At 37.7% G+C, this 13,049-nt stretch overlaps 1 protein-coding gene across 7 annotated transcripts in view; it reads right to left on the bottom strand.

Annotated features, from left to right (window-relative positions):
* SCLT1 (sodium channel and clathrin linker 1) overlaps window positions 1-13,049 on the bottom strand; it is a 265,393-nt gene that overhangs the window by 72,313 nt on the left and 180,031 nt on the right. For 4 of the 7 annotated variants that reach the window (XR_016211963.1, XR_016211964.1, XM_008267951.5 and 1 more), the window contains one exon: window positions 10,353-10,498. Coding sequence is in view for 5 of the 7 variants with exons in the window: in XM_008267951.5 (XP_008266173.3) it covers window positions 10,353-10,498 (146 nt within the window). In the remaining 2 variants the exon portion in view is untranslated. Of the gene's footprint in view, window positions 1-9,135; window positions 9,446-10,352; window positions 10,511-13,049 lie in introns of those variants that run through there. The other 3 variants (XM_017347573.4, XM_089302491.1, XM_051819886.3) reach the window with 2 other exon arrangements.

The raw sequence follows: 13,049 nt of genomic DNA, 5'->3' as shown, positions 1-13,049 counted from the left end.
ACTCTGTGAGTGATACCCCAGTGGAAAGAAGTGGCCATCAAAGGAGATACTTTTCTCTGAGGGAAGGAAAGAGTTTCCATTTTGCTTATGGCATTCTCTAAATACTCAAGGAGTTTATGGATTCCAAAGGCTTCACAGCCTAGGCATCTCATGTCAAGAGCCTTGGGAGGTCACTGATGTTATACATAAGGGTGTTAATTGTTAAATTGACAACAGGAGTCATTGTGCACTAACTTCCTATGCACAGCCTGTCCTTTAAGAGTTGTATTATGAGAGTTAACTGTAAAACTAGTTCTCAGTTTTTTTGGTGTGTGTTTATGTGTGCAAATTGTTGAAATCTTTACTTAGTATAAAGTTGGTCTTCTGTGTACAAAGTTAACTGAAAACCAATCTTAATGGAGGATGGGACTGGGAAGGGAAGAGGGAGGAGGAGGAAGGATGGGAGTATGGGTAGGAGGGCAGGTATGGTGGGAAGAATAACTATATTTCTAAAGTTGTACTTATGACATCTGTATTCATTAAATAAAAGCTTTCTTTCAGAATAAAAAGTACTAGGTAGACTTGGGCTAACATCTAGCTCTTGCCCCTCTGGATTTGTGACTCTAGCCAAGTCATATCACTGAATGTTCCTACTTCATGGACTACTGTTTCCAGGGCCTTCTGCATATCACCTTCAAGCCCCACAAGCCTGCAGGGCAGAAGCCATGAGTTTCCAGATGAAGAGCCCAAAGCTCTTCATACAGCTGCCCCAAGTCACACAGACAATTACTATACATTTAAGACTCCAGGATTTCAGTTTCTACAATTCTAAAATATTAAAAAGAATGACTGCTCACAGGATCGTCCCTAGGATGAGAGAGGAGATGGGGAATGGGGCCACCACTGTGAAGGGCACAGAGTGGTGCTCACTAAATGGCTGATGGAATGAGTGATTAACCTCACAAGACCCTCCTGAGGGAGTACCACAGAGCAAGAACATCGCTAAAGCAGGATGTTACCTGGCTGGTTAATGAGCAGTCGTGACGAGCGTCTGAGCTCACTGACTTTCAGTCCAGTGCTCACTGGACCACGTTATGTTAAAAAGGACAGCCTGTGACAATGCATCAACAATTACTCGACACATAATAATTCTAGCATCATGAATGAGTAGAGTGTAGGTCTGGGGCACGCACATGTATTTATTTGGAAAGTAAACCTTCCCATGAGGAAGACTACCAGTCCTTTATTTGTTGTCACCTACTTGTCATATGAATAAAAGTAGGCTCAACAAGTGTCAGTATCCTTCTGAGTACTAACACTTGCAAGAGGGAAAAATGATGAGGTCTAGGACTACTCCCCAAGGAAAATTTAAAACATGAAATTCTGGAATAGTAGATCCCAACCACCCTGGGTCATCACCAGAAGAGACTGATGGACTGATGCCCATATCAGGCCCAAAGATACTACTCAGGACTTGGACTTTCTCCCCAACACACAGACACTGTGGCCCCAGGCAGGGTCCAGATATCAGCTTTCCACACTAGCCAGGGATATTTTTCCAGGTGGCCTTCATTCCAATAAGCTGGGGGGAGTATTTCTTCCATTCACAGATCATGTTAATGCTCTTAAAAGCTTCATGGCCCTCATGTGGAATTTGTGTCTTAAATACTTAAAGGGACAAAAAAGAAAGGAAGGAAGGGGATTGAAGGAGGTGGGGGGAGGGAAGTATGGTTGTCTTCTTAGAATTATAGCTATGAAAAGCATGAAATCTGTTTTCTATATATTAATAAAAAATTTAAAACTGCCTAGGTCATTCTTAGTAACAAAATAAATTCCAAAGACTGCCAAAAAATGAAAAAAATAAAAAGAAATTATGGTATATGTACACCACAGTACACAGCGGTAAAGAAAAATGAAATCCTTTTATTTGCAACAAAATGGATGCAATTGGAAAACATAATACTCAGTGAAATAAGACAGTCCAAAAAGACAAACACCATATGTTCTCCCTGATCTGTGGTAACTAATAGATACCTAAAAAGTAATCTATAGAAGTGATATTGACACTTTGAAATGCGATGATTTTGAACAGCCGTTGTCTGTTGATGAACAGATTTTTAAAAATTTTCCCATACTATTTGTTGAACTCTTTACTTAATGTAAGGTCAATCTTACGAGTATAAAGCTAATTGAAAATAGATCTTTGTAGGCTGGTGCCGTGACTCACTAGGCTAATCCTCTGCCTGCGGCACCAGCACCCCAGGTTCTAGTCCCAGTTCAGGTGCTGGGTTTTCTCCAGGTTGCTCCTCTTCCAGTCCAGCTCTCTGCTGTGGCCCAGGAAGGCAGTGGAGGATGGCCCAAGTGCTTGGGCCCTGCACCTGCATGGGAGACCGGGAGGGAGTGCCTGGCTCCTGGCTTCGGATCAGCGCAAAGGGCTGGCCGTAGCAACCACTTGGGGGGTGAGCCAATAGAGAGAGGACCTTTCTCTCTGTCTCTCTCTCTCACTGTCTAACTCTGCCTGTCAAAAAAAAAAAAAAAAAAAAAAAAAAAAAAAAAACAAGAAAAGAAAAAAAAGAAAACAGATCTTTGTATATAAAATAAGAATGGCAATAGGGTAGGGTGGGAAGAATTACCACGTTTCTCAATTTGTATACATGAAATGCATGAAGCTTGTATACTTTAAATAAAAGGTTCCTAGGGGAAAAAATAAGCTCAAAGGGGATTTGAGAATACTAAAAACTTTGAAAGCACATTCAAAGTGACAATGATAGAAAACTCTTCAAACCTAGAAAAAGATAAAACCATGGGTTAAAGTTCACCAGTCAAATTCAATTGATGACGTCTATGCCCAAGACATTTTATAAAAAAAGCTCTCCAAGGTTAAAGAGATGATTTTCAAGGCTGCAAGAAAAAAGAAGCAAATAACACATAAAGGGGTCTCAAATTGTCTGACTGAAGATTTGTGAGCAGAAAACTTATAGATTAGGAGGGAGAGGGCTGAAACTTTTATAGTACTGAGTAAAAAAAAAAAAATGCCAGCTAAGAATATATACTCAGTAAAGCTTTATCCTCCTGATATCAGAGACAGATAAAGACATTCCCAAACAACATCTGAGAGAATTTATCACACCAGACACATTTTAGGAGACATGCTAAATAGAGTTCTTCAAATTGAGAGAAAGAGACACTAGTGAGTAAGGAGAAAATATTGGAAAGTAGACTATTCACTGGTACAAGTAATTATATAAAAAAATCTGAATGCTCCAATATTTAATATGGTTCATAAACCATTCATCTTAAAGGTGAAGACTAAAAAGTATAATTACTACATTAAAGTGTTACAAGACATGCAGTACAGAATAATGTAAAAGGGAACATGAGAAATCAAAATGTGGGGAGGAAGGAAGCATGAGTACAGAGTTCTTCATTAGAATTTCTTATCTGTTTCTGGTTGTCTCTTTATCTATCTTTACAATCAATGTTCAGCTGTTATAATTTTAAAAATAGTTTGTTATAGCCAACATAAGTCCTTTGTAAGCTTCATTGAAGCCAGAAAGCAAAAATCTATAAAAGACCTACCAAAACCAATAACATTTTGGAATCAAAATGTACTATTAAAGAAAATCATTTAACCACAAATGAATATTGTAAGAAATAGAGGAAGAAAGAAAGGAACTATAATAAAAAACAGAAAAAAGTAACACAATGGCAGTTGTAAAACCTTACCATACATACAATTACCTTAAATGTCAATGGACTAAATTCTCCAATTGAAAGACACACAGTGACCTAATGGATAAAAAGCAAGGTCCAACTATATGTTGCTTATGAGAAACTCACTTCACTTCAAGGGATACATATAGACTGAAAGTGAAAGGATGGAATAAGGTATTGTATGCATACAGAACCCAAAAGAAAGCATGAACAACTGTATCTCTTTCTGATAAAACAGGTTTTAAATCAAAAGCAGTAAAAGGGATAAGGATGACCATTTTAATGATAAAGTGTTTGCTTCAGTAATAGGAAATGACATTTGTACATGTATATGCACTCAATATCAGAGCACCCAAATGTACAAAGCAAATATTCAATAACTTAAAGGGAGAAAAAGACTCTAACATAATAGGTGTAGGGGACATTAATACCTAAGTTTCAGAAATAAACTGATCATCTAGACAGAACATCAACAAAGAAACAGCAGAACAAAAGTGTATCATAGAGCAATGAACCTAACAGACATCTACAAAACATTCCATTAAATAGCAGCAGAATAGTCAATCTTCTTAACAGTACATGGAGCATTCTCCATTATAGATCCTATGGAAAATCCCCCAAAATTTAAAGGAAGATAAATCACATTGAATCTCTTCTTGGACTATAATGGAATAAATCCAGAAATCAAACACAAGACAAATTTTGGAAGCTATTTTAATGCATGAGAATTAAGTAACTTACTCCTGAACAACAGATTTATCAAGGAAGAAATCAACAAGGAAATTAAAAAATTTCATGAAATGAATGAAAATGGAGTGTACCTACCAAAACCTATGGGTTACAACAAAAGCAGTACTGAGACAAGTTATAGCAATCAATGCCTGCATCAACAAAGCAGAAATATTTTAAGTGAACAATTTAAGGGGCTTGTGCTGTGGTGCACTAGGTTAGTCCTCTGTCTGCAGTGCTGGCAGCATCCCATATGGGCGCTGGTTCTAGTCCCGGCTGCTCCTCTTCCAATCCAGCTCTCTGCTATGGCCTGGGAAAGCAGCAGAAGATGGCCCAAGTGCTTGGGTCCCTGTACCTGTGTAAGAGACCCAGAGGAAGCTACTGGCTCCTGGCTTTGGATCAGCTCAGTTCTGGCAGTTGCAGCCATCTGGGGAGTGAACCAGCGGATGGAAGACCTTTCTCTCTGTCTCTCTCTCTCACTGTCTGTAACTCTATCTCTGAAATAAAATAAATAAAATCTTAAAAAAATTTATTACTGCATCTCAAGAAACAGAAAATCAAGAAAAAAATCAAATCTAAAATTAGAAGGAAAGAAATAATAAAACAAAGCACAAACCAATGATATGGAGAGTAAAAAAAATACCAAAAAAATCAATGAAATGAAGAGCTGGTTCCTTTAAAAGATAAATTAAATGGTCAAATTCTTAGCCAGACTAAGGAAACAAGAGAGAAGATTTAAACACAGAATTAAAGATGAACATGGAGATATTAAAATTGATATCAAAGAAATAGAGATGATTAGAGATTTATATGAAGAACTATATAGTAACAATTCAATAACCTAGAAGAAGTTAACAAATTCATGGACACATACATTTCTAAGACTGAGTCATGAAGAAACAGAATACCTAAGTAGACCAACAATGACTAGTGAGATTGAATCAGCAACAAAAACTCATTAGTGAAAACCACAGGACCAAATGGCATCACTGCTGAATTCTACCAAATATTTGAAGAATTAACAAAAACCCTACTTAAAGTATTTCAGAAAATAGAAGAAAAGGTAATTCTTCTGAATTCATTTTATGAGGCCAGCATTATCCTGATATCCAGTCAGACAAGAACATAATAAAGAAAGAAAGCTGCAGGCCACACATTGAAAAAGTTCTCAATAAAACACTAGGAAATTGAATCTAGCAACACATTAAATAGATTCTTCACTATGATAAAGTAGGACTCATCCCAGGGATGCAAGGACGATCAAACATACATAGATCAATAAATGCGATACACTGCATCAACAGTGTATGATCAACAGAATGAAGGACAGAAATCATGACCATCTCAACAGATGCAGAGAAGACACTGGATAAAAGTAAACATTGCTTCATAAAAACTGACAAAATTGGGGCTGGCACTGTGGCATAACAGGTAAAGCTGCCACCTGTGATGCTGGCATCTCATATGTCACTGGTGTGAGTCTTGGTTGCTCTACTTTCATTTCATTTTCTACTTTCCAGCTTCCTGCTAAAGTGCCAGGGACAGCAGCAGAGGATCACTCAAGTGCCTGGGCCCTTGAACCCATGAGGAAGACCGAGTGAAGCTCCTGGCTCCTGGCTTTGGATCATCCTAGCTTGGGTCGTTTCGGCCATTTGTGGAGTGAACCAGAAGATGGAGGACCTTTCTCTTTCTTGCTCTCTACCTCTCAAATAAATAAATAAAATATTTTAAAAAGTGTATACTACTGGGCCGGTGCCGCAGCTCACTAGGCTAATCCTCTGCCTTGCGGCGCAGGCACACTGGGTTCTAGTCCTGGTCGGGGTGCCGGATTCTGTCCTGGTTCCGCCTCTTCCAGGCCAGCTCTCTGCTGTGGCCAGGGAATGCAGTGGAGGATGGCCCAAGACCTTGGGCCCTGCACCTGCATGGGAGACCAGGAGAAGCACCTGGCTCCTGGCTTTGGATCAGCGGGATGCTGGCATTGCAGGCGATGGCTTAACCTATTGTGCCACAATGTCAGCCCCTACAATTTCCGCGGCGGCCATTGGAGGGTGAACCAACGGCAAAGGAAGACCTTTCTCTCTGTCTCTCTCTCTCTGTCCACTCTGCCTGTCAAAAAAAAAAAAAAAAAGTGTATACTACTGAAAGTGATTTAGATTCAATGCAACTCCAATGAAAATTCCAATAACATATTTTACAGATGAAGAAAAAAAATTACTAAAATTTGTATGGAACCACAAAAGACACTGAAAAGCCAAAATAATCTTGAACAAGCACAAAAAGCCAAGTGTAATAAAATCTGTCATATATGGAGTCTAACAACAGGTGGCCTAACTGGATTTAAAAGTATAATGGTGGTTACCAGAGGCTTAGGGTGAAAATGAAGAGGGAGGATGGGAAAAGGTTGATTAATGGGTATTAATCCTACCTAGGTTATAGCTAGATAGGAGTAAGAAACTCTGGGGCTCTACTGCACAGTAGGTGACTATCGATAATGTTAACATACTATATATTTTGATATAAAATAAAATGGAAGATAGGACTTTAGTTGTTTCAACGCAAAGAAATGTCAAATGTTGGTAGAGATACTCTGATTATACTCTGGGCATTATACAATATTTATATGTACTGAAACATCACATAGTATTACACGAATATGTACAACTTTTCTATATCTGTTAAACTGTTTTTTTTTTTTTAAGAAAAGAAGGAGAGGTAATCTTCATCCTTTAGAAAATATTGAAAATTCATCAGAGAGAGTAGTTTTTTGAATGTAAGGGACATAGGAAAGCCTCTCATCCAGTCTGTATACCTCATTCAATATGTAAAAGTGCACACTGGGAAAGAAAATTTATGAATATAAGGATTGTAGGAAAGCCTTTAGATTGTCATTAGAGCTAATATAACACTTAACATATTCACATTGGAGAGAACTTGTAAGAAAAGAAAAGTGGGAAAGCCTCTGGCCAGTCCTCTTAATAGGCAGGAATCCACAAAGAAAAGAAGCATTATGATATAATGAATATGGGGAGATCCTAAATATTTCACATTAGCTAATGTCTACACTGAAGAAAAGTCTTATAGAACTTAAGAGTGTAGGAAACACTTCAGAGAGTCTATATTTCTTAAAGAACATTAAACAACACTCACAGTAGACAGAAGCCCTATATATACATATATATTTATGTATGTATGTATGTGTGTGTGTAAAGTATATGGAAAAGTTATGATTGGTTCTCAAAACTTAATATTTAACTACAAACTCACATTACAGAAAAATTGTCATGAATTTAAGGAACAGGTATCAGCCTTCAGTTGTGTTCATCTTTTAGGAAGGAAATGGGAACTCATATTCTAGAGAAAACCCTGATGTAAGGAAGTGGAATGGTCTTCAATTGCTTTTACTTTAGGAAACAAGTGAAAATCCACAATAGTTCTCACAGTAGTGAGAAATCATATCAATATAAATACTGAGGGGGAGGTTTTATTTATCCTTTTTATAGGTTAAACATTCCTAATCTGAAAATTCAAAATCCTAAATGCTCCAAAATCCAAAATATTCTGAGTACTAACACACACAATTTTGAATTTTAGAACATATACATTCTGGATATTTAAAAAAATTATTTATTTATTTGAAAGGCAGACTTATGGGTGAGGGTGGAGAAAGAGAGAGAGAGAGAGAATCTTATATCCACTCCCCAAATGGCCACAATGGCCAAGACTGGGTCAGGGAGAACCCTGGAGCCTGGAACTCCATCCAGCCCTCTCACATGGATGGCAGGGGCTCAGGTACTTGGGCCATCTTCTGATGCTTTCCCAGGCACATCATCAGGGAGCTTGATAGGAAGTAGAGCAGCTGGGACTCAAACTGGCACTCATATGGGATGCTGGCATTGCAGGCGGTGGCTTAACCTATTGTGCCACAATGTCAGCCCCTACAATTTCCGGATTTTAGAACGGGGGGGTTAGGTCAATCAATAAAGTCTATGCAAATATTCTCAACTCAAAAAGTTTAAAGTTGAAACACTCTCGTCCTAAGTATCTCAGATAAGGGATATTTAACCTGCATCTTAAAATGCATGACTGAGCTAAAGTGAAGTAAAATCTTATAAATGGACATTTGGAGATTTTATGACTGTTTACAACCCTTGTCTCTTCTTTTGAGGAACAGTGTTTTTTTTTCTTCATACTATTTTTTAAACCTTTACTTAGTGTAGGGTTAACTTTATGATGATTAAGTGAAAACAGAACTTTGTAAAAACTAAGAGTGGGAATAGAAGAGGGAGGAGGAAGAGTTGGAGCACGGGCAGGAGGGAGGGTAGGGTGGGAAGAATCACTATGTTCCCAAATCTGTGTTTATGAAATCTATGAAACTTGTGTAACTTAAAAAAATTAAAAAAAAACTTATAAATGTAGGAAACATCAAAAAGTAATCATTTTCTCCTCATCCCTGAGAAAAATGTGAACATACAACTGAAGAGAAATCCTATAAATGTGAAAAATGTGGGAAAGCCTTCAGCTTTCTCAAACATTCACATGTGAGAGAAACATTACACATAAAAGAAATGGGGAAAGTAGTCTGTGCCTGCATCCTTTCAGAAATGTGTGGAATGCACCAGAAAAACATTTTATGAATATAAGGAACATGTTTAAGACTTTGATTTCTCTTTTTGCTGTTCAAAGAAAAAATTGCACTACAGAGACCATCTGAATTAAAACAAACATGGGGAGGCTTTTATTCACTATTTTTCCCTAAAGTACATATGGGTGGGGTACAGCACTGTGGCTTAGTAGGTATGGGCACCAAGTCAAATCCCGCCTGCTCCACTTCCACTTCTCTGCTATGGCCTGAGTAAGCAGCAGAAGATGGCCCAAATCCTTGGGACCCTGCATCTGTGTGGGGGACCTGGAGGAAGCTCTTTGTTCCTGGCTTCGGATTAGTCCAGCTCTGGGTGTTGTGGACATCTGGAGAGTGAACCAGGGGATGGAAGATCTCTCGTTCTCTGCCTCTTTGTAATTCTGCCTTTTAAATAAATAAACATTTTTTAGAAAAAAGTACATATGGGTATACATGTTGAAGAGAAATCCTATGAATGTGGGTTATTGGGAGAGGCTTTAAACCATGATCATTGCCTTACCATGTAAAATAAAAATGTACTGGAACAAACTGGCTTTACCTACATACTTAAGAGTATCTCCATGATCAGATTACCTGAATAGATTATTGAAAAATATACATGTATATGTTTATGAAACAAATCTGCAGGATCTCCTTTTAAAAAAAACCTTATTAAATAAGTAGGCATTAGCACATATTTTAAAGAAATGAAATTATCTTCATTTATAAAATCTCTTACCCCGTTAAAATATATAACTATTACATGTTAGTCAAATATTTAAAAATAAATTAAAAATATATCTTTTAAACTTATATACAGAGATTAAGATTTCCGGCAATTCAAGTAAGATTTACTATAATAAGTAACTCTGTAAGGAGAAGAGGTAGGAAAATATTTGGAAGGAATTTGTCATAGCATAAGTCTATCATTTTTAGATGATGTAATAAAAATATGACATATCATTATAGAATATTAAATAACAGAAAAATATTATGTACAATCAGTATAAAAGCAATAATTACAAATAAGTACTATAACAGTTGTATAGTTAGTACAAAAAAATCAACCTTATGAACACCATATTTAATGTCCAGAAAGGATACATTTAAAGTAAAATCCGTTCTTCCCGAAGAAATCATATTAAATTAAATTTAAAATTAAATCCTTGCTTCCTGAAAAAATTAGCTTTCAGAAATCATAGGTCCTAAAATTTTTTAAAATGTAAGCTTTACCCAAAAATGATAGACAATCTGTCAAAGATTGTGCAAATTCTGAAGATGTGATCACAGAAAATCCAAAACAAAAACTTACTTCATCTCAAGTTGTTTTAGCCTATTTTCTGCTCTCTTAAGTCTTCGCTGAAGATCATCTTTTGAACGCTCAGCAGCCAGGCATCTTTGGTGCATTTCCTCCAGTTTTCTGTAATCACTTTCATTGACTCTGCCTTCACGGTAGATCTGCAGGAGAGGCTGATATGTGTATTACCTTACCGAAGGAAACTGTCTTAATATATTACACAGTCTAGGAATTAAATCAATGATAAAAAATAAAAAGCCAAGATCATGTGTTCATCTATTCTCACTATAATATTAAAACATGTCAATAATTAATCTTGTTTGTTTTATATTTACAAAATAAAATGCTGAAAACTGACATAAAATAATTATTTTTGAAATCATTTATGCTTATTATAAACTCTTCAAATAACCAGAAACATTAAGCTGCTGAAGTTAAACAAACAAATACTGCAAATGTCATCTTAGCAATAATCACTGGCAACTGTTTTGATGAACACTTAAAAACAATTCTCCATTCCATTAATCAAAAACAATGATACAGGCAGTGGTACAATGAGCAGAGCTACCTGAACGTTACTCCAGAATCTTCCTCAAAGTTACCTGGACAATGATCTATCTGGAGTGATGGTTCTCATTTCTCCAGTAGGAGTGCTGAATCTGCTTAGCTTCTTATGAGACTGGGCATCCTCTCATAGACCACGGGCTGTATGTAACATCCCGAGGAACCCAAGGGCTCCAGGTGCTAGATAGCTCACACTTTCAGACAACTCCTATACACAACTACCCTCCAAATCCAAATTCCTTGGCCAAGTGACCTGTGTCTTCTCCACTTACAAGACTTTGTCACTCCTGTGTTATAAACAGATACAACAGCAGCACATCAGTGTTCTGGTATAAGACGACAGAACTACACTACAGTCCCAGCATTAATTTGACTTTAACATGGCAGCCTATAGGACAGTAGAAAGGGGAGCTATGTTTTCACTTTTATTGCTGTCTTTAGCCCTTTTCTAAAAAGTATTTTTATTTCATTTTATTTTATTTATTTGAAGGCAGAGTTACAGAGAGCACAGAAGAAGCAAAAAAAGAAGCAGAGATAGCTCTTCCATCTGTTGGTTTGCTGCCCAGATGGCCGCAATAGCTAGGACTGGGCCAGGCCGAAGCCAGAAACTAGAAGCTTCTTCTGGGTCTCCCACATGGGTACAGAGGCCCAAGGACTTGGACCAACTTCCGCTGCTTTCCCAGGTATACTGGCAAGGAGCTGGATCTGAAGTGGAGCAGCCAGGACTCAAACCAGCACCAATATGGGATGCTGGTGCTACAGGCAGTGACTTAACCCATTATGCCACAGTTCTGACCCCTAGCCTTAGAAGTCTTAATCCATGCCCTTTCTCACCGCTAAACCTATTCCTTAACCTAGGTCATGTGATGTTAAAAAATTCATCTAAATCCTGATGTATAACATGTGGCAAGTTGAATGAGATCTCAGACACGAAAAATGCAAAATCAGAAGGGATCCACCACGTAGAAGAATGGTGAACATAAAGGTCCTACGTGGAATGCATATCTACATTTTTTTTCCACAAATAGGATGGTATGCTATGTTTTACTTTGTAAATTACTCTTTTATTTTTTATATTTATTTTTTGACAGGCAGAGTTAGACAGTAAAAGAGAAAGACAGAGAGAAAGGTCTTCCTTCTGTTGGTTCACCCCCCAAATGGCTGCTACGGCCGGCGTGCTGCGCCGATCCAAAGCCAGGAGCCAGGTGCTTCCTCCTGGTCTCCCATGTGGGTGCAGAGCCCAAGCACTTGGGCCATCCTCCACTGCACTCCTGGGCCACAGCAGAGAGCTGGACTGGAAGAGGAGCAACGGGGACAGAATCCAGCGCCCCAACAGGGACTAGAACCCAAGGTGCTGGTACCACAGGCAGAGGATTAGCCTAGTGAGCTGCGGTGCCGGCCCTGTAAATTACTCTTTTACTATTTGATGTTGCCATGATTTTTCCCTGTCAAGAATAGAGGTATCACATAATTTTTATGTTACATATCTATTCTTTGAAAATCAAATTCTGACTCAACCATTCTCATTTTTTTTAACATCAAACTACTTAACGTTTATGAAAATTCCTAATATAGCACCTAAAAACAATCAAATTTTGTGTATCTTTCTTTCCCCAAGATACTTTAAAACAGTGAGTTATTTATTGCTTATAAAACAGGATGGGGGCAGGTGTGTAGCCCAGCAGGATGCCCATGACTAGGTTCGATGTCAATCCCTGACTCCAGTTTCCTGCTAATACAGATCCTGGGATGGAAAGATGATGGTCAAGCAACTGAGTTCTTGTACCCATGTGGAAGACCTGGATTGAGTTTCTGGTTCTTAGGTTCAGCCTGGTTGAGTGCTGGCCTCTGAAGACATTTAGGGAGTGAACCAGTGGATGGGAGTGCTCTCTCACCCATATATATATATATAAATTGTTTTTTAAAGTATATAAAAAATAAAGATGTAGATTTCTCCTAATATTTTTCAAAAAAATCACTGAAATAAGTGGTTTTTCCTAATTATGAAAAAATCTATACTTTAAAAAGATAGAAATCATGGCAATGTTATCATTTCTGGTTATGTATATTTGTTATTTTTATATATGGCCTCACCCAATAAGAGCTGGCATAAAATTTAACAAGAAAAGAAAGAAAAAAATGAAACTT

Source organism: Oryctolagus cuniculus, chromosome 8 (assembly GCF_051225735.1).
Source record: "Oryctolagus cuniculus isolate XC-2025 breed Fujian yellow rabbit chromosome 8, ASM5122573v1, whole genome shotgun sequence".
NCBI classification, from domain to species: Eukaryota; Metazoa; Chordata; class Mammalia; order Lagomorpha; family Leporidae; genus Oryctolagus; species Oryctolagus cuniculus.
This window is presented reverse-complemented; position numbering and strand designations above follow the sequence as displayed.